General features: G+C 43.1%; 1 protein-coding gene across 3 annotated transcripts in view; it reads right to left on the reverse strand.

Moving 5' to 3' along the window:
- Positions 1-514: 514 nt before the first annotated feature.
- LOC126863430 (proton-coupled amino acid transporter-like protein pathetic) overlaps positions 515-26,993 on the reverse strand; it is a 35,309-nt gene continuing 8,830 nt past the window's right edge. Inside the window, exons 1-5 of one of the 3 annotated variants that reach the window (XM_050613590.1) lie at positions 15,866-16,656; positions 13,985-14,070; positions 6,422-6,829; positions 5,722-6,082; positions 515-4,706 (exon numbers count right to left, since the gene is read on the reverse strand). In XM_050613590.1, coding sequence (XP_050469547.1) covers positions 4,113-4,706; positions 5,722-6,082; positions 6,422-6,829; positions 13,985-14,070; positions 15,866-15,976 — 1,560 coding nt within the window. In that variant the 5' untranslated portion in view covers positions 15,977-16,656 and the 3' untranslated portion in view covers positions 515-4,112. Of the gene's footprint in view, positions 4,707-5,721; positions 6,083-6,421; positions 6,830-13,984; positions 14,071-15,865; positions 16,657-26,993 lie in introns of those variants that run through there. The other 2 variants (XM_050613591.1, XM_050613592.1) reach the window with 2 other exon arrangements.

Genomic DNA, 26,993 nt, shown 5'->3' on the forward strand with positions numbered 1-26,993 from the left:
AATGCTTCCTATTACAGGTGTGATACTACGTTGTAATGACGCAAATGTGCGGTGTGCGGAACAAGAACGTACGTACGTTTTGCACAATAACGACAACAATCACCATGGAAACTTTCACGAATGATAACGTTACTCTTAGTTCTGTTTTTTGCCTTGGTACTGGATAATTCACCTTGGAATGAAATTAATACGGCGAAATATATTTTCTTGTCGAGAAACTTTCCATTTGATTAACAGCACCGTACAAATTTTATTTCAGGTACTTGATCTATGATCTATTATAATTACAATATTTTTAGAATAGTTTAATTCGTTTGCGTGTGTAATAATACCGAAGAAACGCAATATAAATACAATACGAAGGCAAGATACGCATGGCGTATCGTATCGAATATAAATCAAGTATTTAGATAAATAATCTTTGGCAGAAATCGAACGTTTCCTTTATTCAAAAGTTGAATGGTCGAGGAACGGAAGGAAGGGCGAAAGATACTGGATACAAAGTGACACTGTATTCTTTTGCAAATCGTTGTGTATTAAATATTCATAACATCGTTTGGTACAATGACCGACAAAAATTGACGGCATGCACGAAACACGCGTGCACGTGAAACGACATCCTCTGCGCGGCAACCATTGCCACAAAGACGCGCGATTCATCATGGAAGTCCGAGGTAAAAAAAGCGGCGGAACGGTATATCTATACATGTCTGCAATTTTTCGTCTCTTAAATACGTTGCATAAATCACGATTCTACCTAGAGTCTATGGAGTCCTCGTTACGACAGAATTTTCTTGGCTTTAAAATTATGGTACAACTACCCCGAACTATTCTCGTGTGCTATCGTGTACAGAAAAAAAAAAAGAAAAAAAGAGAAAAAAGACGACAAAGACTCTCGATGGAAAAAGAATGGAAGAGTAGAGAAAATGACGAAACATGGACGAAGTTTGGCAAAATTCAGCAGTTTTCCGTGGCTCGAAAAAGTAAGAGGAACAGTTCGTTTCTACCCTGTTCCGAACGAAACGCGTGCACCAGATACGAACATTTTTCCGAAAATGGCAATAACTACCGTGCATTGGTTATTGTATTCTCGATGAACCGTGTCTTTCTACGTCGTTTCTTCTCGTACAAAATACATTGTCGCGGTCGAAGAATCACTTAAATCGTTCCAAGATCGAAACAGAACACGACGAGATTTAGATTCTCGTTTAACGCGCAGAATACATCGCTAAAGTTGTCACGGTCTAACAAGCTTGACGCTGTAAGTAAAAGAAATTTGCTCGCAGCGATATTGATCTATAACAACTTTCGTTACACATTCTGCACAAAATCCAGTCTTACATCCTACGATTTCCGCGAGGCGAAAGAATCAAGGCACTAAAAAGACAGTATCGCGTGCCTTCGAAAATAGTCGAAGCGACGAACGATCGTGCCCTCGCGATCTGTCGCTGTGCGACGCGTATCGCGAAGCGTATTACTCTTCGAATGAAAATAGCTCTTCGAGAAAATATAAAGCTGAAACGAAGGTCGAAATTGGCGGTTTTAATTTCGTCGAGATCCTTTGTTCGTCGAGTGGACCGTGCAATCTCAGATGTCAGATCTAAACGACGAACGATGCAAAAATTCTACGAATTAATTTCGAGTCGAATACGGAAACGAGAGTGAGAAACGGATTGTTACGCTTTCTGTTTAGTCTTTGTACTATTCTTCGACAAGATTGTCATCTTCGTTCGTCGTTAATAAAAAAGTTCACTTTTATTGTCCTGCCAAGTATTCGTCCAACTCTGACGACTCGACGATAGAACGAACGATCTTCTTTGAGTTTTTCACGAGATTTGTATCGTCGAAGATATTCTATAAGACCCTGACACTATTCGACAAATCGATGTTACGCGTCTATTCGGCATATTCGTTGCGAACTCGCCTTGGTGATCGAAATGGGCGTTTCGATTAGTTCAATTAGTGTGCTAATCTCGCACGACGACGCGCAAATGTCGGCGCCTCTCGCTAAACTTCTTACAAACTAGCAAGCGTGCATGTCGCGATATTATCACACCTACGTGCCATTACGTTTCTTACTCTTAATTAATAAACGCTTTTTGTACGTTTTCTTTCGTCTCTTTTTGTGCAATGTGCACTAGGAACAGATTGGCGATTTCCGGCGGTGTTAAATCGATCAACCTTCTATTTCGGTTCAATGATTTATTATCTTCGCGTATTAAAAATTGTTAATGATCGATAGTAACTGATTCCGCTGTGTTCTATTCTGTTCTATTCTGTTCTATTCTGTTCTATTCTGTTCTATTCTGTTCTGTTCTATTCTGTTCTGTTCTGTTCTGTTCCGTTTTGTTCCGTTTTGTTCCGTTTTGTTCCGTTGTGTTCCGTTGTGTTCCGTTGTGTTCTGTTCTGATTTTTGAATGTGATTAGCAAGCTCTACGATAAGAAGATAATTTCTCATTATCAGCTATAAAATAGTTTCGATCGATGATCGGCCTCGGAAACCTCTTTATCTCACAGATCGCTCTTTTGTTACGGCGAAATTGAACGAACGAACGCACGTCAATGCGAAAGAAAAAAAGAAAAGAAATATAAAACGCGAACGGTCCTTGTTCGTAGGTATAAATGACGCTTAAGTATAATTTACGTATCTATACTCGTACATAATACGCGCGTAAGCTACTAAAAACGACAAAAAGAAACCGTCCCGCAGTTGTGTCAAGTCGATGGTAAAGCTTCGTCGTGCGCACGATCGACGCAACGCGAATAAATAATAAAAGAGAGAGAGAGAGAAAGAGAGAGAGAGAGAGAGAGAGAGAGAGAGAGAGAGAAGGAGAAAAAGGCAGAGGAAAATGGGCGCCTCTATCCACGTACTTGATGATACTCGTCTCAATAATTCTCACGGATCCCGCGTGTCGTGGAATCGACGATCTCGTGGATCCGGGTACTCCGAGCCACGTTGTGCTATTGACTTTGCTCGGTTAATCGCTCGAATGTATAGGAATGCGCGGTAAAAATCATTGATGTCGCACGATGTGAAATAAGTTTTCGAAAATTTGTAAAATTTGTCAATTTAACGCGTGAAAATTTCGAAATTCGGAAACTCGAAGGATACGAAACGAAAGATCGAAGAAGTCGAAAGTTGAAACTGAGAATTTGACAATTTGAAAGATATAATATGAAAATTTAATTTATTCGCAGAGTCGTTGCGTAATGGAACGTATCAAACCGCCTACGCAAAGGTCAACATACCGCATTAATGATTCTTACCGTACACTTGGCGTACGGCGTTGTACAGCCCGACGTCAGTAGCGACGATTCTGACGTAAATCGCTGAAGATCGATCGAATTTTCTATGATATCTAGCCACGCGCTCATGTCGTACGCGTTGTACATCGATTACGCGGGTCGCATGGAAAGTGGCGAAGCAGTGGTGAGGATTCTCTTTGCTCGATTAACGTTGCTTCGCGCGTGAAAGAAATTTGCGTATCTCTTCCTGTATTATCGTTATCGTCGCAACGATCGTATATTCGAAATTACAATCAGCGGAGAACAAGATAGACGAAATTTGCTTCTTTCGCGTTCCTTGAAAGGAACTGAGTTTTTTCATAAGAAAAGCAAAAGAGAAAAAAAGGAAAGAAAAACTCGTGCTCGGAAAAGTAGAGATCCAAGAAATACGTACAAGTAATTTTTCCGTATAGGAATTCGATACGCAAACTCCTCTTAGTATCTAGACACGATACACGCGCACGATTACAGCAAAGAAATAAGAAACAGAGAGAGAAAAGATCCGAGGATCGACGATGGATCCTATCTAACGGATAACGTCTTCGTCGTCGATACAGTCGTCGTGCTATCAATAGCGTGAAGTGAAACGTATAAAAGGAGCGAGACGAAGCTACGAGTCGAGAGCTCGCGCGCTCGCATGACCTTTCGCTGGATGATCCAGCCGCGGCAGCATCACCCACCCTCCCGGTGGTCGTAATCGTCGTTCCTCTGGTCGGACGACGAGTTCGCTCGACGAGAGCGCGGAAGGTGTCCAACGACACGCCGGCATCTGTGGTACGCGCTGAGCGATTATTCCGTCGCACCGCAGCTCCTTCGAACCCGGCGCTTCATTTGTCCTCTTCGATGATCTCCTGGATGCTGACGTAGGTTCCGGTTATGAAACCCAATACACCGAACAGGATGATAGCTAGGTTCTTCCAGAGCCTCCAGTAGCACGTCCCTAAACCGTTCTCTTGTTCCCATACAGTGACCAGTTCGATTACAGAAGGGAACATCAAACCGAGAGTGGACAGGCACACAGCGCCTACCAAAGAGATAAACGGACCTAGGTTTGGAATAGCGATCGCCACGCCCACCGTGAAGATCACCATCAGGATACGGACTAGGTATTCGCCGAGGAGTTTCCTCGAGCTGAAATATTGTTTCAGGTTCTTCCAGATAATTTCCATCGGAACGTAGAATTGGAGACCGTAGGTGAGAAAGATGGCAACCGCGATCATTAACTTGGCCGATTGGGCCAGAACCTCGTTTTGCTCTGGGTTCAGAGTGATCGAGGCTTTCGTGTCCTCGCCGTACCGCCAGTAGCCGAAGAAACCGACGGTGCTGTACAACAATACCACGCAGAACATACCAGTGTTGAGCACACCTGGGCAACCGATGAAATGCGTCGGGGTTTTCATATTGTTCTCCAGAGACATCACCTGTGAAAAACACCATTTTCACGATTCAAAGATTTATCTTATCCAGCTTACAGGTTTGCTTAAATTTCCCCTTTTATCTCTGTCCAGAACGATTCGTCTCGCAGAACTTTGAAACGGTTCGATCGCGGAATTTAGCGAACCTCTCGAACAACGAACTCGAAGAACGTCCTTAAATCGCATCGACGATTATGTCACGCTCTACCTGTTACGGTTACGCGATCCGTTCGACTCCTACGACTATGACAATGACATTTCTACTAGAAAGCTAGACACAATATCTATCGCGCTGGTAGTAGGTACTTGAAGAAGAGCATCCTGCGATTTAATCCACGGTAACTTTCAATCCGATAGATTAAAGCCAAGATTAGATTAATCCTCGATCTTTATCGTTAAATCGTACGCAGCTACAACGTTTTGTTTCAACGTTAAAAAGTATGGAAATTTATCGGGGATCGATCGTCGTTCTATAGAACGTTCTATCGGCTTAAGAAACGAAAAAAAAAAAAAAAAAAAAAAAAAAGGAAAAGAAATCGCAAAGCTTCAAGGCCGCTGGAGAAGCGCGCAATATCGAAGTGCGAATTTCATCGCGATCGCGATCGTTCGTCGGAATTTTCGATCCGACGCGGCGCGGCGTCTAGCCGGCAAACGTTCGTAACCGTTTATCGCATGATCGAAATACTAAACGCGATTCAACCGCTATGCTCGCGACCGAGCGTGCTTCGAACGGAATACCAACGATACGCTCGACTCTATAAAATGGACTCACCAACTACGTAAGATGCTAAATTCCGTGAGAAGATATCGGTGACGTGAAAATATCGTTTGAAAGATGACGCTGAGTTATTCAGGAGCCATAGCAACGATTAACTCCGTAACTTAATAAGAATATCGTCGACTTTTCGTAATACACGAACGAGGAGAGCGACGAAATTGACAGAAATTGACAGAGAAAAGAAGAAAAGAGGAAAAGAGGAAATTTACGAGGATTCGATCGGGATTCGTCGATCGTACTTACCACACCGATGCCTTCGAGAGCGAAGATGGCCGTGCCGAAGAACAGAGGTAACTGAGACCAGCTCGAAAAGTTGGGTAAATCGCTGATGCTGGGCAAGTCGCTGAAAATGTAGTAGAACGTGATCCCCATTCCAGTGGCGATCAATATGTTGGCGATCATGGAGAACGGCGCCAGGAATTTCAGGTTTCTCACGAGCGAGAAAGCGATCAAGAAAGGCAACAACGCCGCCATATAAAATCGAACATCGCGATCGGTCTCCGTGTAGTAGTCGACCACCCCCTTGATGTTGGTTGAAATGAAAACTATGTACACGCAGCAGCAGCCTATCAGGTCGATCACTAAGAACGAATTGATCGTCGCCCTGAAAAAATTCCAGAGACGGGTTACTTTCGAGTCTTACCTTGATCTTCTTATGCTGATTTTCGGCCGCCGAGCGGCACAAAAGTTTGCTCGATGCTTATCGAACGAACAATTGAAATTTTACAAAGGACAGCGGAAACTTAACTACGACAGACGACGGATAACAGTGATCTAATGGTCCGATTATAACTGTTCAACGGGTTGACAATCACTGTGGCCATCGTGACAGTCGTTGGCAGATTTCTTAGAACGACCAAAGTAGGACGAATTTCAAAAAGATTCAGAGAAAGCGAAAGACTCGGATAACGCGAACGTAACGGAGGAAAAGAAGAGAGCTTACTTGGCTAGGCGAGCGTATTTCTGTACCGGCTCAGGACCGACCAGAAACGCGGCTTCCGCGACTTCGGCGAACCCTAGACTCGGCGTTTGAGTCCGCCTGCATAGATTATGAGCGCATTTGACCAAAATATGAACGCAGTAGGTACAAACAGCACCGATGAAGAAGGTAGCGATCAGGCCGAACAACAGACCGGCGTTACGGAAGGCCATTGGCATCGCTAGAATTCCCGTTCCTAAGCTTCCTTTCAGAAGATGTATCAACGTATCCAGATCCGAAGTCGGATGGGCCAACTTCCTGTGCTCGAACGGATTGTAAAGGGCCGCTTCCTCGTCGTTCGGTCTTTCCACGAGCGGTAACGTCGAGCCGTTCGTGACGGTAATCGGTATGTCATTTTTCTCGCACTTGTATCTGCAAAACAAAGTCGTTAGTATCCGGTCGAGTTAACGGCTGTCCGATATAAAAGGGACATTTAATATCATAGTTTTGAGATGGCGAGTAAAGAAGTGTCTGACGCGGGCATTTACGGCTACGGTACGTACGACACGACCGTGTTTTTTTCCTTTTTCACGCACCGATTATACGCGAGTGTTCTTTGTTCGGATTAGGGAAAAAAAAAAAGTGTGTAAGTGTATACGCATACATACGAGCGCGTAGACGAGGGAAGCGTAGAGAGCGACGCGCGTGTGAGAGATTTTCCTCTCGTACTCGCGCACCGCGTGCACGCCACGCACAAGGATCACGGATCAGTAGGGAGAACAGAGAGGATCGAAGCGTTCGATGATTACGATCGACCGTGCGTTACGATCCGTAGAACGACTGTACGCGTAAAACTCGCGGAATGCCGTAGTCAGACGCGTAATTAACGATTATTTTTGTTTCGATGGTCGAAGAACAGCCTGTAAAGAGTAATTACAGCGGGATACGTTGCAACGGGCAATCTTTGTATCATATTTTCACACAGACGACGAAAATTGCTTCTCCTTTCCACGCGCGTCGAGTCGTTTCTCCTTCTTTCCCTTATTTCGCTTTTTTTATTTTAAGCGAGAAAGATATTTATAAATCATCGAGTTTTTCTCGTTTACGTAAGATATACGTGACGAATTACGTAAAATATTCGTTCGTTGATATTCGCTTTAATCGCGAAATAATTAATTACGCCGTCTTACGCAGTCGTCGATTTATCATTCTCAAGGATACCGGTGAATACGTTTACGATTATTTATCGCCGATCGCGCGTACGACTATTCTTTCAATAGCTCGACTCTAAACGACGATTTCGAAAAGAGGAAAGCGTCTGACTGCGTCATTGAACGCGCGCTTACGAGTTAAACGTTGCACTGAACTCGATGATAACGCGATAAAGACGTGATTTCGTGGGCGAGACGTACGCGTTTCGATCGTGCAAAAGCTGGACACTACTCGTAACGCGCATTAATTCTAGAGTAGAGGAAACGAAGGTAGCAACGAGCGTACTTAACGCTACGCTTAACGCTAGATCTCGCGGTTTTAACGGCTCTCGCAGCGCACGATCTCGAGTAATATCGATCGGTTTTACGTTTATTCTTCGCGCTGTGCACTTACGGTTCGTTGCCGGTTCGAAAGGTGCCAGCGAATAACGTCGAAAACGATTTCTAAGTACTCTTGATCTTATTTTTACAAGCTTTATACAAGTACGGATTCGTTTTGATCGATTTTTAATCGAGCTAACGATAATATTCGATAAAATTTCACCGGAAAGGGAGATTTCTTAGAACGGCAAAGAGATTATCGATCTTGGACGTTTATTCTCTCAAAATTATTAATCGTAACAGCGTTGGATCCTATTAAGATCGTATCGAGACAAGATCGCGACGTTACTCTCTGGCTCCTCGGTGAAATTATCCAATTTAATTTCTACTCTGTGGAATGCCAATTTCGATCGATCGAGCTTTCCACCGAGCGAAAGAAACGTTCTATCGGCGAGCTTGTCAGTCGGTCGATGATGGATTTCCCATCGAGTAGTAAAAAAACTACTCCGTCATCGAAGAACCGTTTGACGTAATGAATTTGCACGCGCGTCTCTACCAGCGTTTCTATCCACGTTTCTACGGACAAACGGTTCCTTCGATTTCCTTTCTGTCGCCCAACTTTCCGCCCTTATGCACGTGCCGAGAGAATATCGAGGAAATCGATCGAAAGAATCGCGGAAACTCGATCAAAATCTCTCGAAAACGTCGCGGATTTCTCTTTGTTTCTTTTCCCTTTTTTTTTTTTTTTTTTCTTTTCATCCGTATACTTCTAAATCGTTACTCTCGAGTCGAGGATCACGCAGGTGCCCGACTCGACGTTTCTCGTTTCGTATTGTTTCGTGCATCTGATTCGTTCTATCGTTCTTGATTAATTCCATTATCGTGCACTCGTTCTATCGTCTTACGCGATCGAGGGAAAAAGTGCATGGCGCAGCGTGTTTCGCGAGATGACATTTAGCTTTCACAGCGCGGAATTAGAACGTGGGCCAACAATCATCTTTGCCACCGCTCTTTACATTTTACACGCCGAATTTATCGATCGATTACTCGGACTTTTTATGGAATAAAATTTTGTTCTTCTCGAACGAAACTCGACGCGATGCGACGAATTCGTCGTCGCGATAAAAATTACTTTTTCGTACTCGGAACGATTAGGATCTAACGATTTATAAGGTACGAACGACAACGTTGCCAAAAGTCTGTCTCTGCTTGTTTCGCGTCGTTTATTAATAAACCGATTTTAAATGTCCGATCCGTGGAATAATAATCTCGAGCGCATCGAGTTTCGCGAGATGTTCGCAAACACGTGCCAACGGATTTTATTTCTAGCGAAACGTCGAGTTTTGAAAATTTTATCGCAGTCGTTTAACACCGACGAACGTTTCCCTCGGTTATTTAAGAGAAACGCGAGTATTATCGTAGTCGTAATTCCGTTTTAGACGTAAAATCATTTTGTTTGCGAATGTTTCGCTCGAAATTTCTTATTATTCGTAGCTACATCGGTTTCGTTCTCTTTACAAATACAGCGGTGCACACATCGTACTTTAGCCACAGCTTTTTACGATGAATAATTCATGGACGTATTTATAGAAAATAGCGAGGAACTTGTACGCTTGTCAATTCCACGGATACTCTATCGAATGATTTCTGAGAAATCTGTTTCGCTATAACAGTTTCGCGATATATCGTGGCAAACTAGTTTCATCTATGAATTTCTAATATTATACTAAAAAGGTAAACCTACGTAATTTCATAAAGAGTCGCTGCTATTAAATTTTAACGCGTTTTTAAGTTACCGAAACCAAGTACCTTCACGTTTTGCCATGCACTGTTTCTCCGATGTTGATAACGTTCCGCGTAAGTTTAACGCAACTTCGATCACGAACGATCTCGAACACGAAAGCAGCGTTGTTCGCGATTGAAAAACGGGAAAACGAGCAAATCTATCAGACGAGATGGACAATCGGACGGACTCGTTCGAGGGTTATCGTTCGACGTTTTAACGTTTCGATTTTTCGATTGACATCAAGATCTGTTACGATTTTACGTTTACCGAATACTCTACGTTTTACAGGATCACGTAGTAAGTACGTGTGCGTGTACTTGTGTGTGTATTTCTCGCGTGTAACGACTAGATACATAATACAGTAGGATGTACTTAAAAAAAAATCGCAAAAAAGTAGGTGTGTAGGCATATAGGTACCCATTGAGGTGCGGTAGTCTCTCTCCTTAGTCGTGCGAAGCTTTCTTAGTTGAGAAAGCTCCGAGATAGAATAGTGGTAGTAGTAGTAGTAGTAGTAGTAGTAGTAGTAGTAGTAGTAGTAGTACTAGTAGTAGTAGTAGTAATAGTAGTGGTAGTAATAGTAGTGGTAGTAGTAGCAGTAGTAGTAATGGTAGTAGTAGTAGTAGTAGTAGTACTAGTAGTAGTAGTAGAGTAGCAGTAGTAGGTCTGTGTGTGTCACGTTACACGTGACAAGAGTTCACGCGCCGCGATCAGGCTCAGAGGCAGCTGCAACCACCGCACTGCATCACCGCGACGCCCAGCGCCACGACGCAGTACGACGACTAACGAGCCTTCTTTGCTTTTCGACATTTTGCACTTTTCGCCGAGCGTGTTTTTTCTTTTTTTCTTTTTCTTTTTTCGTTTTTTTAATTAGTTCTATTAACATTACTTTTCGGTACTTTTTTTTTTTTAGATTCGATCCGTATTTTCTTACACGCACGTCGAACGATCGTCTATTTAATTTCAATGCCAATTTTTGTTTTTTAGTCTTGTCTTTTGGTATCATTGTCTCTGAATAATTTCGACAAGCACCAATTCGCACGACGTCCAGTAATTTGCGTTTTTCTTTCTTTCTTTCTCTCTAGGTTCTTTTTTTTTTTTTTTTTTTCTTACTTTTGGATCGTTTCCGTAATTTCGTTGATATCGTCCGTCGGTATGTTTGCGTCGCGTTTGCGTCCGGTCTCGTGTCGCAGAACCCCGCGTTCACGTATTTTTTTACTTCTCGTTCTAATCTTTACATCTTTGTCTTTTGTTTCGAATCTCAATGTTGCTTTTTTCGTCCTTTCGTTCGACGAAGCGTATTCGTTCACCGTCGCTCGACCGAGCATCTGGCGCCAGTACCTACGCGTCGATCGTAACAAAACCGCCACGATAAATCCGCGTTTTGAACCCGCGATCGTCCATCAGAGAGACCGTGCCGTTTCTTTCTCATAAACGGTACCGTGTGTACCTATATGTATAATATATATATTTTGTTATTTACTTTATACTTTATGTTTTACTTTTTGTCACTTTCACGTTATTCGCAGAGCACTTTCATAGAGCCCGAATCTATGCCCGCAGTTTATACGCAAGTCTGGAATCATATAAATGCACATATTATATAGTAAAGACAGATTTTATCTTTATCATAATCCTTTAGAGGAACATAGTTTGCTTGCATACCGCATGGCCTCAATTACGAAGCATCCTCAGCCAATGACGAAGAAACCGCCGCGCCGCGAGCTTTCTCTCCTTTCTGCACCTTGAACCCCTTTTTCCTTTTCCCTCGTTTTTCCGTATCTCCATCTCTCTACCATTTTTTGCTTTTTCTCATTTCGTTATCTTTTAAATGGCAATATCAGCGGAATTACACGATCTAGATACAGCACATTGCGCGCAGTAGCGATTCAACTAACGATAAAACCTATATCGCGAAGAAATCGACGAGCTTCGAGAAAAATTGGAATCTCCATCGAAGAACTACGATAAAATATTGCGTAAAATTGCGACAAAAACATAATACGAGATAAAACTGGGCTTCGTAACTTCTTTCTACTGTTTTTCTTTGCATTCCCATTCTTTGCATACTGTTACAGGCTATCGATGGCTCCGCGTGTATATACCGCGAAACGCTAAAAGGAACGCGTAATTCGTTCGAAACGCGGCGTTTCCGCAGTAAATCGTTCGAACGTTTCCGACCAGCCGACTAATTATCTTCGGCACGAAATTTCCGAACGCTTATACGCGCGAGAATCAAAACGACGCGTATTTCTCGCGAAACGATCTTTCAAAATTAGCTGCAGTCGCGTTTTTAATTAAGTGATCGCACTACGTATATAGGTTTATGTAACTGCGCGTATTATGGAAAAAAGCGGGATAAACGCGATTACTCCGAAGAGTTATAATTACCGATTACTTCCGCGTTATAAAGCGTATTTTATAATCGTCGCAAACGATCGGTTATGATCGCTATGAGAAAACTGGACGCGATAAACAAACTTACGAAACCTAACCCCGCTCTACGAGAGAAAGAGATTACCGCGATTAATATGAGAAATGCGAAACGTACGCGCGAAGACTGGAAGGAAAACATTAAGAAAGCGACGTTTCTTAAGGTGCAGTAAGGAGAAATTCCATCCTCTGCGCAAAGGATCCAAAGATTTCGTCGTGTCGCAGCCAAATCGACGATCGAGAATCGCTCGTTTATGCATGATTTACGTATATTGTATCCTCTCATTTTTTTTCTTTTTTGCTTTTTTCCAGGCCCTTCTTTATCACTTTGCTACTTCTGTTCGCGATATGGCAGAGACGAAGATAATAAAATCGTTATTACAGGGGACTACGTATTATGTACATACACGTATGGGTTGAATAAACCATAATCGTATAAATTCATCGGACGATCGAACGTTTCGACGACATTTCCCTTTTCCTGGTTCTTCTTGCTTCTTAAGAACAAGTACTCTTTTGGCAGATTACATAGCTTTTATTTACGTATATCGCCGATAACCAGGAAAACGGGGAATTTCTGCTTTTTGAATTATACAACTTGAATTCGTCATTGAGTCCGTCATTGTTTAACAAGGTACATAAATGATAATTAGGATCGTATCGTTCAGAATGTTGCCAGCTTACTCAACCCTTTCTTTCAAAAGATATTCGAACGTTAATCGATTCGAAAGTAAAATCTACTTTGCGTTTTAAGCATACCGTAGTTATAGCATCTTCATCGTGTGCTGCCAAAACTCTTGTTACGATTCTAACATGATCTCGCTAACGACCGCTATACAGATACATATGTATACTCGTATTACGCATTCGTGAAATGGGAACACGTTACACCAGCACTTACGGTGTCCAACACATTGTGCGTATCAGCTCCGATACTCTTCGATGATAACCCATTTTTTATTCCAAATTATAAAAATACTATCACGACGTTAGATCGATGTTATTCGGCGGTGCCTGTAAATACTTGAAACAATCTACGATATTCCCAAGGTAAACAACGATACGTTGAGAAGATATCGCTACGCATGCGATAACGTTCGAACATAAAATTAACGATATTCGTTCGTTCATTCAAAAAAAAAAAAAAAAAAAAAAAAAAAAAAGAAAAAAAGAGGAAAAATACTTCAGACTTCTAAGATTGCACAAAACGAGGTGGCCTTCGGTTCTGGATTTAAACGGGTTATGGAGACGAAGCAGAAAAATGATAAAAACAGGAAAGTAAAACCAAGAGAAAAGTAAAATTGTCAAACGTACGAGTACATGGCAGGCACGCTAAATAAAAACGGAAGCGCGTTTCTGCACAAACCAGCGATAACAGAATCGTCACGATTCAGCAGTCGATTGTCAAGCATCCCTGGTGCCAGGCTACGCTACGAATTCTACGTCAGCGATCACAGGCGGTATGCACGAATTAGTTGTGAAGTTATTTCTATATATTATGGAATATCGTATTAAATAAATAAATAAATAAATAAATAAATAAATAAATAAATAAATATATATATATATATGTATGTATATATATATACACGTATGTATCTATGTATAATAATAAATTATATCACAGAGAGCACAGAGAATGAGAGAATACACATATATACGATATAATGCACAATATATGATCCTCGGGTTGTCACTCACGTTTGCTTGAGCACGGAGCATTTGAGTTTGGCAAGAAAGCAATGGTGATGATTGGTCGTGGTAGCAGATAGTGAATCGCTCGACTATCGTTGAACCGTTCGTTCGCGTTGGTTTCGTAAACCAAGTTTTCGCACTTACTTGACAAGAACCGTGTCTGACAGTTCTGTTTTCACACCGTGCTTCTTTGGGTCGTATTCCGCTATCATTGGGCGCATTGGCGTTCTCTGCAACGAATCAGACATTTATTTAAAAAACGATTCTTCCACGGTATCTTACGTATTTACATAGAGAGGATTCGATAAGACGATCGCACAAAATCATTGTTCACGATACACGAACAAGAGGATTCGTCGATTTCAAAGTTATTTGACAACGCGAAACATCGTCTCGAGTGTTTCGACCCGATTTCTAAATTTTTGAGGAAAACGACAAAGCGTAGCCATGTTCGCCGAAACGGAAGCGTGTTCGGTAGTGGGAATTATCTGTGCTTTTACGTAACCAACAAATTACTCACCTTACGTAGTTGGTTCGATAACAATGGAATCGCGGATAAAGGGTAATTATCATTGTATCGTGGAAACGTAAAATTGCCACGTCTTGGCCGAGTTGTCGTTTCGTTTTGCGCATAAGTAATAGGACTGTCGTTCGTGAATAGGATAGTGAAAAATAGGAAATGTAAATGAAATTAACTGGCTCGGTTCTAAACACGCGAAGAGAAATTTTCCGATCTTGACAATGAGACTACGAATAGAGAACGTTATAAATAATCACGAGCAAGAACTTTTGCTCGGGTGAGAGATAACGCGAGGAACTGAGCGGAATAAAATCGTTGTACTTGAGTTTTAACAGAGATTCGAGAACATTGCGTTTTCTACCGGATTCCTCGATTCCACGCGACACAGTTTGTTTCCCTGTTTCCCGACGAAACTTTGATTTTCTATTACGATCCGTTAAGTGGGTCGTTTCTCGATTATAAACGTCTCCCGGGCGTGCATTTAAAAATAAATGAAAACGAAGTAACTCGCCTTGTCCGCGACAAACGCCAACTAAAACGTGGAAGAACTTGAAATTCGCGTTCCCGATAAAATAGATGTTACTGGTGCTAACGCGTGTTACGTAAATCGCAACTTTATCGAGCAACCGGTATCGGTAACCTTTATCGATACCGTGTAGCAAGGCGGTCGATCGAACGAGATAAGCGCTCCCTTTGTAGATAGATAGCTTTAATGTCGGCAGATAAGCCGACCAGTTTACAAACAAGCGTTTCCAAGTTGCACGATCGGATAGTATCGGAAACTTTGTTGCGACCAAATAGATGGCCGTCAAACACCGAGTTTAACTTTAAGATATGCACGCATACGTAATACCGAAATATACATACGTGACAGTTTAGATAAGATAATGTCCAACAATTTGTTGGAAATCGACGTACGACTTTGAAAGTGAATTCAACAACTTTTAGGAAAATTTTTCTTCTACTTTTACGCAAACGATTACTCGATACGCGAGAACGCGTACAAACGTTGTTTGTAGGGAAACGATCGAAGAGAAACGAGAAGAAGCGAATTTATCGACGTTCCGTGGCATAAGTGACGAAGCAACAAACCTCGAACGATATCGTTTGCGCGATCTAGAATACATCCGATTCCGTACAAAAGGTGCGATATATATCGTCCGGCGCGTCAAGCAATTGCTAGTATACACGGAAATCTGTGTTTAGTTGGCGCCTGTACGAAGCCAGACACCGATATACGTAATTCGTGGTCTGCCTCTGCAACTTGTTCGAACGAAGCTCCTGTTGCTCGATTTTTATCTGTCGCCCGGTAACCCACGGTAACACCTATCGTTTGATAACGCCGTATCGCTGTTATTCGAGTTAGAGCCGCGAATAGTTACTCGTCGGCTTCGCGTAGGTAGATAGACGTTGCTTTACCGTCGAGCCAATATCGTTTCAAACGAACGTTTTAAACGAATGCGGTTAATCACTCCGATATCCACGATGAAACAAAGGGGACAAACCAGGTTCGAATCAAGTTGCTCGCTTCTATTCACCCTGATGTAAGAACGATCGTTGGCTGTCGAGGACAAGGAGCTCATCTCTACGTCGTGCACGCTGTCCGTGTTCCCCATTGTTCAGTCGGTCGAACGCGTCGCCTTCGACATTCCTCCCGACTACTGTTCGCCTTCTTTCCTCCACCGGTTTCTTTCAACCCTCTGAGATCGTTTGCCGAGCACGGCTGCCAGTCGTGCGTGTGCCACGTGTTTTATTTATCTTCCATTGGTGCCAAACACCGATGCCGTGTACGCCAGAGCGCGCCGTTTCGGACGAGATCCGAATTGTCCCAATTCGCTGGCAGCCGCAGCTGTCGACGTTACTCGTCCAAATAATCTTCGCGGAATATCACCAAGTATCACCAAAGAACCAACTCCTGTCACCTTTGCACGAGGCTTTGACAAAAGTAATCGTTGCGTGGTCGATGCGCCGTTGACGAAACTGCCGAAACATCGCAGTAACGCAATCGCGAAAACGCTATCTTCGCTTTTTCACTGCGAGTAAAACCAGATCGGGAAAGGAAGATCTATCTTGAGATCTCCCCACTCGAAAGATAGGCTCGAGAGGAGGAAGAACGCGAAACAAGTCCAGCCGGAAAATCGGAGCAACTCGAGGCGGTTTCCCGTCGAAACGGACAACGCATCTCCGGCACGATTCCTCCGGGTGAACTATGCTCGTGTTCGTCTTCTCTAGCGACTCTATCTATGGCACAGCGAGTGCCGCGGCGCAGAAAATCGCGGATCGCTGCCAAATCTTTCGGCAATGTTCCGAGGACGGGCTCCTTATATACCAAACGGCTACGAAAATAGGAAGAGCAAATAGACGTCGTAGCAGTCTCACGTGAGCAACTCGTCTCGCTCTTTCCCCGTGTTCCACTCTGTCTCACCGCTAACCAAGCTTAACAGAACACCTCTGTTTGAATTATGCGACAAATGGACGCGTTCGCGTCACCTACGTCCACGACGGCCACGGAATTAGACAACGTTCTAACGATCGCACGTGACTTTCCTTCGAATCGATATGGAATCCCCGTTTTCACGACCGTCTCTTTCTCTCTCTCTCTTTCTCTCTCTCTCTCTCTCTCTCTCTCTCTCTCTCTATCTATCTATCTATCTATCTCTATCTATCTATCTCTCTCTGTAGTTTGGTCGAATAGAGTTTTCACGACGATATTTGCAAACTCGAAATATTCCTAGTGCCAAGGTCGCTAAACTCGTTATAATAGAAACTAAGTATCCCTAGTTGAGTGCATAATCGCGAGAACGCGAGCCACGTTTCTCCGATTCTTTGCACCTGCGATCTACGATAAATTGGCGTTGAAACGTCTCCAGCGAATAAAATAAATTCACGAGCGCCAGTTTCATCGGTGGGAATAAAATTGGCAGAGGCGCCTGTCAATTTGTCGATGCGCTCGAGTGTCAAGAACTTTGTCGTCCTGCGTCGTTCGTCGTTCGCTTTAGCCTGTTCGAATCTATTTTAACTCCGGAACGATATAGCGTGTCCTAAAGATACCCGCGAAAACACGCTAGAGTAGCTTTCGCCTCGAGAGCCGTGCATATCCTGTGTAGAAGCGTTGTTCCGAATTGCGATCGGTTGACACGATATGAAAGAAATACATCGCGCCTCGTAAAACGCGATCTCGGACAGTTATGCAACGGCGTTAGAGATTGACAAACGTCGCTTGCCAAGAAACGTGTTAATAAGTTTGTTCAAGACTTCCGTAATATTAGACTCTCCCGTCGCGCACAAACATACGGGTATACCAAGGAATAAATACTACTCGCGATCGATCGATGTTATTGTTTACATATATACATATTATACAAATCATAGAGAGTAGGCGACAGTCACTCGACGCTCAGAAATTTGGGAGAAAACGTTCGTCGACGGATTAGCAGGGAAAGCACCCGCAAGCACGAGCGAAAAAATCTCGATTCAGCAACTCGATCGGTCGATTACTTCTCTCCCTAAAAGGCGCTCGATGACTCGAAGGAAATAAGAAAGGAAACGTTTTCTACGCGGCATTATAGGCATATCCTATCGTGAAACGATGGCTATCGCGCGTCTCACCCTTTACACCGGCAGTCTGCCACTTAGTTCGTTTAACGGTGAATAGAACCAGTTGCTGCCGCTGCAAATGGAACGATTACAAATGTCGCTTTACAAATGTTATCCGCGACCGAGAGAGTAGCTCTCCTCTCCACAGAGGAGGATGTCGCGTCTTATTCGTCTAAACCTAAGTAAGGCCAATTTTTCTCTGCTACCTCGCAAACTTCCTTTCATTGCGTGTAGGATACTTCGATCTACTCGGAACAAACGATTTCGCTCTTAAAGTACCTCTATGTATAATAGAAATTAGAATTTTCTACGATTTCCCTTTACTCCGTATCTTTAACTCTGAAACGAGACTTACTTATTTTCGTCGAAATCACGGTGGAAAAATTAGCGAGCGAGCGCCATGTCGGTTTGCCCCGTAGAAAGCGGCCACGCATCACGAACCTATGGAATTATTTTCATCGAGAGACGAGAATGCTACCTACGGTTTCGAGATATTCGGAGAAGCTCGTGGCGAGATGCTTCGAAAATAGAATTTTCACCGCGGGTTAGGTTCTCCGCCGACTGTGTTACGGATCGGTCGTTGCTGCTTCGTTTCAGCCGTCTTCGCGACATTCCGTTCAAAGGCATTGCCCGGTTCTCTCGTTAAAACGGATGAAAATTAATCACAGACGCACATTTAAGAATAAAGGAATTTTATCATAGAAGAATCTCGTACCGACCGTTCTTCGATTTTAATCAGAAATACGAATACGCGTCGACGTTATGGCACGTGGTACAGTTTGCAGTACCATTTTCCTACGTTTCAGCATGTCGATTCAGCATGCTACGAATAGCAAAATTACGACGAGAAAGAAACACAAAAGACGTTATAGCTTCTCGTCGAACAAACCATTTTACGGGTTTACGACGTTAAAACGATCCGTACAGATATTTTTGTACTTTGTCCTCGTATCGTAAGAGCGCGATTAATACGGTATACTTAAGAGAGAATCCTACGAACATACGTTTCGAGGAAACGCGCGCATTTCAAAGTAAACATGATTTTCTAAATCCAAGAAAACAGTCGTAATTATACGCTTTCTGTTTCAAAAATAATATACGTGTAATTATTCAACGAATTAACGTAGCGATAATAGCGCGGTGCTCTGTTTATTTTCGAACATCGCTAACGATGTGAAAAGTCAGCATCATTATATATATATATAACAGTCGGCCGAACTGGTTCGCTATTGAACCGCATCTCGTAAATATTTAACGATGTTATGAAACGCGGTTATAGCTCTTGTGTACCTTTCGAATTCGTAGGTTACGCCGCACAGCCTCGCGAACCGTTGGCACGTATTGCGAGATTATTTTTTAGTCATGGCGCCACAACGTGATCCACGCGACACGCGAACGTGTCGTTTCGGTACTGCGATGTTTCTTTTTCAAGCGCTATACATTGTTTCCTTTCCGTCTTTACATTCGATTATATCTCTTATTAAGTTGTCAAACCGATATTCCATGCACGCTGGATGCAAAAAGTATCGGCGCATAATACGATAATACTATCTTACAGTCGTACAAAAACGCTACCAAGTAACAACGAAATGATACGGAAATGCTATAATAAATACACGATAAATCGGAAACAATCTACTTCGCAAGTTTTCCGCAATTATTGCTCTTCCGTATATTTAACACGTCCTCGACCGTATTTTCCAAACAGTCGCGAGACTTTTGAACGCGATTCGTTCTGCTATTTCGCAGCAGTCTCTCGCACCGATCGAATCGCAAAGTGTAATTAAAACACTCGTTGAATCGTTGCTTCCTCCGTTCGTCCAATCGACGGAAACATAGCCAGAACGTTCGGATAACGTATTTCAATGACTTCGTAATGACGCACGCTGCGTTGCTGAGCGTATCGCAGAGGGTTTGCAGCGGAGTGTCGTCGAATGGTTCGACGGAGGAGCAGAGAAAATGGCGAAACAAGGCGGACGAGCGAGATATCGAAAGAGGGGTCGCCCCGACGCGGCCTTTTTCCCCGAGTCCTTGAAGGCTAATCAACCATGGTCGTTCCGTCGTTGACGTTAAAGTATGCACGAACAAACACGTCCGCATAAATCGAGATATTATGACAAGCGCGCGAGCATTCGTCGCGTCAACCGTGCATCGATATCGCGCAATTACACAAATTACCGCCACGGGACGACAAACTGGATCAGAGACTTCCTCGTCTTCAATTTCGCGACTTTGATCAGCCTCGGAAGCGTTTGCGAAGCGGTAGGCAAAAATTCCTTCGTTCTTCTCTTATCTATACCGCAGCAGCGATCTAAAGGACGCTCGGGGACATGGCGCGTGCTAAGAAGTCGCTACATCAGCTTAGAAATCATACGCGACGTATGCAACGGCGCTACCAAAGTCAAACATCGTTTCTCGAGAACGTTTATTTAACGGCGATAAACGTTAAGCAAGTTCCCGATTAAGTGTACAACGTCGCGCCGTCTTTATTAGTCACGCGGCATTCGCAACGAAAGGGATACCGATTCAGTGGCTTTGATTTACGATAACGATTCGATAACGACACAGTCGCGATCCAACTGTAATAATATTTCCGTATTGTCATTCGGGTCGTGGTTCGACTATCCAAAGCTGAAACTATCAAAATCTCGATCGGATTTGCGGATAAAGATCAACACCCGTTTAGACTACGAATTAGAAAAAGGAGCATACGGACGAACGATAGCCAATAATCGTCCGTCATGGACAAGCTGCGAAATATTGAACGTATTTATCCAGCGACCAATGACCGATCTTTCAGCAGCAATTAGAAGCGGGGCGTGACTTAGGGAGAAAAGAAACGGTCGATGCATCGTATACGAATGTAAGGAACGACGATCGAGGTCAAACGTCGATGAAGCGATTCGTTCCTCCTCGAACGATCGATTCTCGCACGATCAAACAGAAGTGGAATAATAAACCTGTCGCTATCTGACCGTTCGTTTCGCCGAACGAGATTGCGCGCGAGCGTGATCCAAGGTGTCGTCGGTTGCTGATTCGGTGTTAATTTCGAGGTCTACGATTCGGGGCGGATCGTTCGCTGAATCAGCCTGATTCAATGACGAGTCGTTCGCTGGCACATGCGCACGCGTGCTTCTTTTAATACGAGAATCAACCGCGGCCAGCGCAATAACAAATTAACAAATCTGAGAGTAACGTCACATCCTCATCTCGGGTCCGACGCGCGATCATGGATCACGCGTGGGATGGCTGCGCACTGTGCACGCTCTTGCTCCTTCTGCCCCTGAATTACCGGTTACACCGCGCGGATACACGATGAATCGCTGCTATGCCACTGCGGTGCTCCTGCTCCGTAACAGCATTGACCTTCTTGATTCGATCGCGCGCTTTTGGCCAGACGCGAACGCAACATCGTGACCTTACACCCTCGTTCATAAGCGTTAGGACGCACACGTTTCGTCTTTATACGGCCATTCGCACATTCCTACGAGTTCTTTGACGGTCGAATTTCTGTGCCAAGTGTACGAATACTTTCGTTAACCGTCGTACAAGCTTATCGGCCAAAAATTATCAAAGAAACGATCGACCGATCGAAATTTTCCGCTAGTCGGCTGTTCGCCATTTGCGTAGAACGACTACGAGTACGTATAACAGGAATTCAAGAAACGTAGATTACGTGGAAACTGTTGCATAAATTAATCGTACATCTAGTCGTCTTAGACGATCGTAAATATTCGGTATTAGCGAATAACGACGCGTGGAAAGTTGACGTTACGAGATTATTCCTCTTCGCGAAAATCGAATCTGTCCATTTCTACTGTTTCAACCAACGTTTCTCTTGACTTTGGTTTAACCAGCTGAATTGAAAGTAAAAAGTTAACGAGCGTATTAATAAGTGGATCGATTATGACCTCGTACCGACGTTTTAATTTAGGCCAATCGTGGCGACTGTTATCAACGACCACAGGATCGCAAAATGAAAAATAAACCGATGAATTTTTGCCAATGCAAACCTATTAGGAGTCCTTAAATCTTTAAAGTCTCTGTTTAAAAGCAAATCTATTAGCAGTCTATTTCTCGTAGATGAACGTTTCGACCAAAGATTCCAGAGTTACGCAACGCGTCCTTGCGATGCGTTTGCAATAAAAATGACATATTTGTACAGTATGACGTATGTGAAATTTTTAGTACAAAAGTGACAAAAGTATGCGTGACATTCTTATTAAAATAAGGGATTTCGCAATATTGCGAACACTTGTCACAAGATCGATCTTGTAAATTGCGGAGAACGCGATTATAACGTCGTTGTGACACGCGCAAGTTTACAAACGGAACGATGACATTCACTTTTATCTTTCGCGGTACGAGGTGCTTATCTAATCTCGACTAAACCGCACGAATGTGCGTTCAACGTCTATAAATCATCCGTCGCTTCTCGTAAAATCGCAAAGCCATTTTTAAGGGAATAACGAAAAAAGTTTCATTCGCAAAAGCAAGAATTCTCGTTGAAACTTTCGGGAACCAAAAATACGTAAGATCTTTAACATCTTGCCGATATGTAAAACTTTGTCGCGTACGCTTGTTTAATCCGCTGTTTGCGCAATTATTACGAAATGATATCTCGCGAATCCAGGGATAAATCTCGAAGCTACTGAAAATGCAGGAACAACTACTCGATTCCGAATCGTTTCGATATTATTCGTTCGCTATTGGTTTAGCTATTTATTGAAAATGACATTCTTTTAAATATCTGCTGCTTGGACAATTTTCGCAGAACGCGGCCTTAACGATGAAAAAGTTCGATTCGACCATGAATGTCGTCGCACTTATAAATTCTAGTTACGAGAAACGTAATTTTTAAAAATAGTCCCAAGTCTTGCTATGAAACTCGCGACGATGAATATCGTTCCAAAAGCGACCATCTTCGCTCTATCTAGAGCTTAATTACAAAACCGTGATCGACTACGCGATTCTTTGCGCAACCAGCATTTATATAGCACTTGATAGTCACGCATCCGATAAATTCATACAATCCACTTTGCAATCGATCTGTCTGGCCTGCAACTCCTTTCCTTCGAGTGTGGGACGCGTAAACGTATCGTTAAGTTTATCCACGTAAAATGCGTTCGCTTTATCGGATAAAGGTACGTCTATATGAGTTTCTATCGCGGCAAGGATATCGACCGTATTTCCCTCGGTGAATTTATCGATCAATCGCACGTAGAATGGCGCAATCGCTATCGTTATCTGATACGCGGCAGGAACTTTTTATCGGCGCGAAAAAACGCTCTAAATAAATGGTCGAACGGTGTCTGGACTGGTACTTGATACGCGAATCTCGACTCTTTTTTTCTCGATTTTGCGCGACGATCGACTATGCGTAAAATATACCGTCGATATGAAATAATAGCGCGTTGATCGACGCGGTCGATTACGCGCGGCGAAACAGCAACTGGTCGAAAATCAGTCAACGTACTGTCAAATATTTATCGCGTTCTAGAAACGTATTTTTCCTCTATTTTTAAAGATTTTAAACGCGACATTAAATTGCAAGATCGGCGGAATCTAAATCCGTGTTTCTTTGCACAGCGAGGGCAATTTCTCTTTTCTACCTTTCTAACGTTTTATCAGACTGCATAGCGAATAAGAGAGATTGGAAAATATATGCCTGTTCTAATTCCTTAAACGTAAGAGATGCGATCAATTTCTATACGAAACGTTTGAAGAAACAGAGATTGAACAGAGATGACCGGTACGTTCTAACAATCGTAAGATTTTCTTCGAACCAAACGAAAACCTTTGGAAAAGGACGCTCTATCGTTCAACGAACACGCAAAGCTGCAACGATAGAGCGTGTAAAGCGTGCGGGATTTGGTTGGCAACGCGATCGACGATATTTATGGAGTCACCCTATACATAAATCGGGCGTGCATGCAAGGATAGCCAAATGCAGTCTCGAGACACGTTCACGTGATTTCTAGTTCTAGGAGAGCAGTGAACTCGACGATCGAACGCCAGATCGTGCGGCCGGCCGGCGACGGACAACGAATACAGAGGCGACGCACGCGTGACGCGACGGTCTGACGCGCGCGCCGCTTCTACTTTGCTATTCTCGACTGCCTTCGCCGCTGAATCGCGTGCACCGCGAGCGTCGAGACGCGAACGCGTCCGTAAACTGGTTAGCATTGACCTTTTTAATTTGATTACAACGCCAGATAAATCCGACAGAAGCGAACCGTTTCTATCGCGATTGCATCGTGTCCTGAGAACTCCGGACTAGGGATACAGCCGCGTATCGTCCGATTGACGACGCTTCCAATTCCAATGATCGATTCATCGAGCTGCAGATCACCCATTCCGCGCTTTATCTCCTTTTTATCGAGCTAGATTCGTTTTCACATCGAGCATACATGTACATTTGTATATAGTCTTTGATGATCGAGCCTCTCGCGCGCCATGCCCGATTAATTCCACTTTTTCCAAGTTTCTCGATTCCGTCACCTATTCGATTATGATCGCGAATAAGCGTAGATTCGCAGGAAGATCGTAGTAACGTTCTTTGCATTTCGCTTTACGCAGTTAGTCGATCGAACAGCTCTATCGACGATTACCATTTTTCGATACTTTAATTCCAAGTAGTTACAGTCGGATCGAAATAATCCTCCTGGTGCTGATCTCTATCTAGATTCCGAAGTACTCTGATAAGAAGTTCATGATCCATAACGCTTAACGAGTCGTGTAACTGGTTTCGAAGCATAATTGTACAAGTATTTCCATATAGCGTTTAAAGTGCTGGTAATAAGAATTAACGGACGGTTACATAATCACGACGCATGAACAATATAATTACGAATTGCATAGGTCGTCGATGATTCATGACGAATTACGTACCATGGTGTTTCATCAATGACCCACTACGAGGTTCGTATTATGCATCGCACGAAATCATTGACCACCTACGGTGGCCTCTTTGTTTCGCGTCGCGTGGGCATACGCTGTTCACAGCACCCATCCTAGGTATATATTTCATTTTTTGCCGAGTAGATCGTGCGTAATCTGTGATTTCGACACAATGACAAAGCAATGGTCGCGAATATTTCACAGCAGATCGGACATCCACCGTACAATTTTTATATCCTCGCCAGACGCAAAACCGCGAATGTCTATGATTCTTTCTTGATAGAGATGTTTCGCTTCCTCTCGCCAGGGAGTACCTTTTTTAGTTTACTTTACATTCCTTCAAATTTCAGCTAAACGGAGAAATTCTATCGTTACAATTCAAAGGAACAATCGCGCAAGGAACGTTTTAACGAGCACAAAGTAAAACATAGTAGTACGTTCGTAGACACCTTTACGATTTTTAGCCCGCTAATTACCTTTTATCGATTCTACTTTCATAATACTTTGATTCTACTTTGATAATAGTATAATGGGTTTTCGGTCTATCCGAAATATTCCAATTCCGTAACGCAAGATGTATCTAGCGAGTGTAAGACTGCTCGTCTCGCTATGTTCACCGTGCGATTCTATACGTACGTATGTGCGACACGTGTTCCGCGTATCGTGCCTCGCATGAAAGTCTACAAACTCCAAACTCTAGACGTATACTCGCGTGACTTCTACTGCTTGAGACCAGTGAACTCGCCCTGGTCGACGATCGAACTCGGTAACTCGCCCCTCCTTCCACTAGCGATGCCTATGCGGCGATATTCCACCCTTTGCAAACACGACCACGCGTAGGTGTACCGGTACTGTTATGTTAATATACCTTCCTCCATGCTTTGCAGAACTGGAGAGACGCGATTGTTTCCACCAGTGCCGCCCAACTTTTCTCCCAAACGAAACCACCCCCGAAGACTTGGTCTCCCTAACCTAGGATATTGCTATATCGATCGTAGAATATCAGCGAATCTGTGTATAAATTTGAACTTTTACCAATAAAGAAATGCAATCTAAATAGATATTTTACATCGAGTATTTTGCATAGTCTTGCGATTGTGTATGTCTGGTTTATGTATCTGGTATTTTATGTATCTTTTTCGAAGAAAGACAAAAAAGAAAGAAATTCTCGATACGAAAACGAAACCGACCAGGACCGAATTTAGGAAATCCGGTTAAAAATTAAAGACAAAAGCGCGGAAATGTTCATTTGAGAACCTCTCCGTTCGAGGGTACGGTGAAGTTTTTACCGACATCGCACATCATTCTTTACGCGTCAGCCAACACGCGTAGATATATACGAAGATGTAACGCTATCCAAATTTAGCATTCGAGCATTAGTGCGTTTAATTTTTGATTTATCATCGTATATGTTAATTTAGGCGCTCTTTTTCGGTACGCTAAAAAATTCCTTATACTACACGTAATTCTGTTTTTATTTTCGATAATATAGCGTACTGGTTACGTAATTCTAACTCGATACAAACAAGTCTCGATACGTCGTTTTTCGAATCGATGGATCATTCCTGCTATTATATGCACACGGACGGATCTACTTCCTGTGCACGACGTTCTCCGCGATACTAGACCGCATAACGCGCGATAAAAGGATATTGTAAACATCGTGACTATATATGGATCGGCCTTTAAATCCTTTTTCGATAATGTTACGTTTTGAATTTATTTTCTATGGATTTTCGAACGACCAACGACTGTCTCCGCAATTTCTGTCTCTCTAAGAAAGCGAGAAAATTTTCCGCTAATGAACGAAACACGCACTTGCGCGTCTACTGATTTCTCCGTACTTCAATGAAATTATACACGTGACTGGCGACTAAACACGCACACAGCTGGATGAATCATCTGGCGCCGTGGAAAATTTATATTAGAAGCACCGGTTCTTATCTAACCTTAGCCTGCACACACGACACGAGTAAATACATTTATACGTAGGTGCGTTGTAGCGAGACTTTGTCTCGATTTGCGTCGTGTGAGTTACTCACGAGCCACGAATGGCTAATACGAGTAAGATCCAACGCATCTTGTTCTCGACGATATTCATCTTTCGATAAATCGATAAGTACAGCGGTGTATGTC

This window comes from Bombus huntii, chromosome 3 (genome assembly GCF_024542735.1).
Source record: "Bombus huntii isolate Logan2020A chromosome 3, iyBomHunt1.1, whole genome shotgun sequence".
NCBI lineage: Eukaryota > Metazoa > Arthropoda > Insecta > Hymenoptera > Apidae > Bombus > Bombus huntii.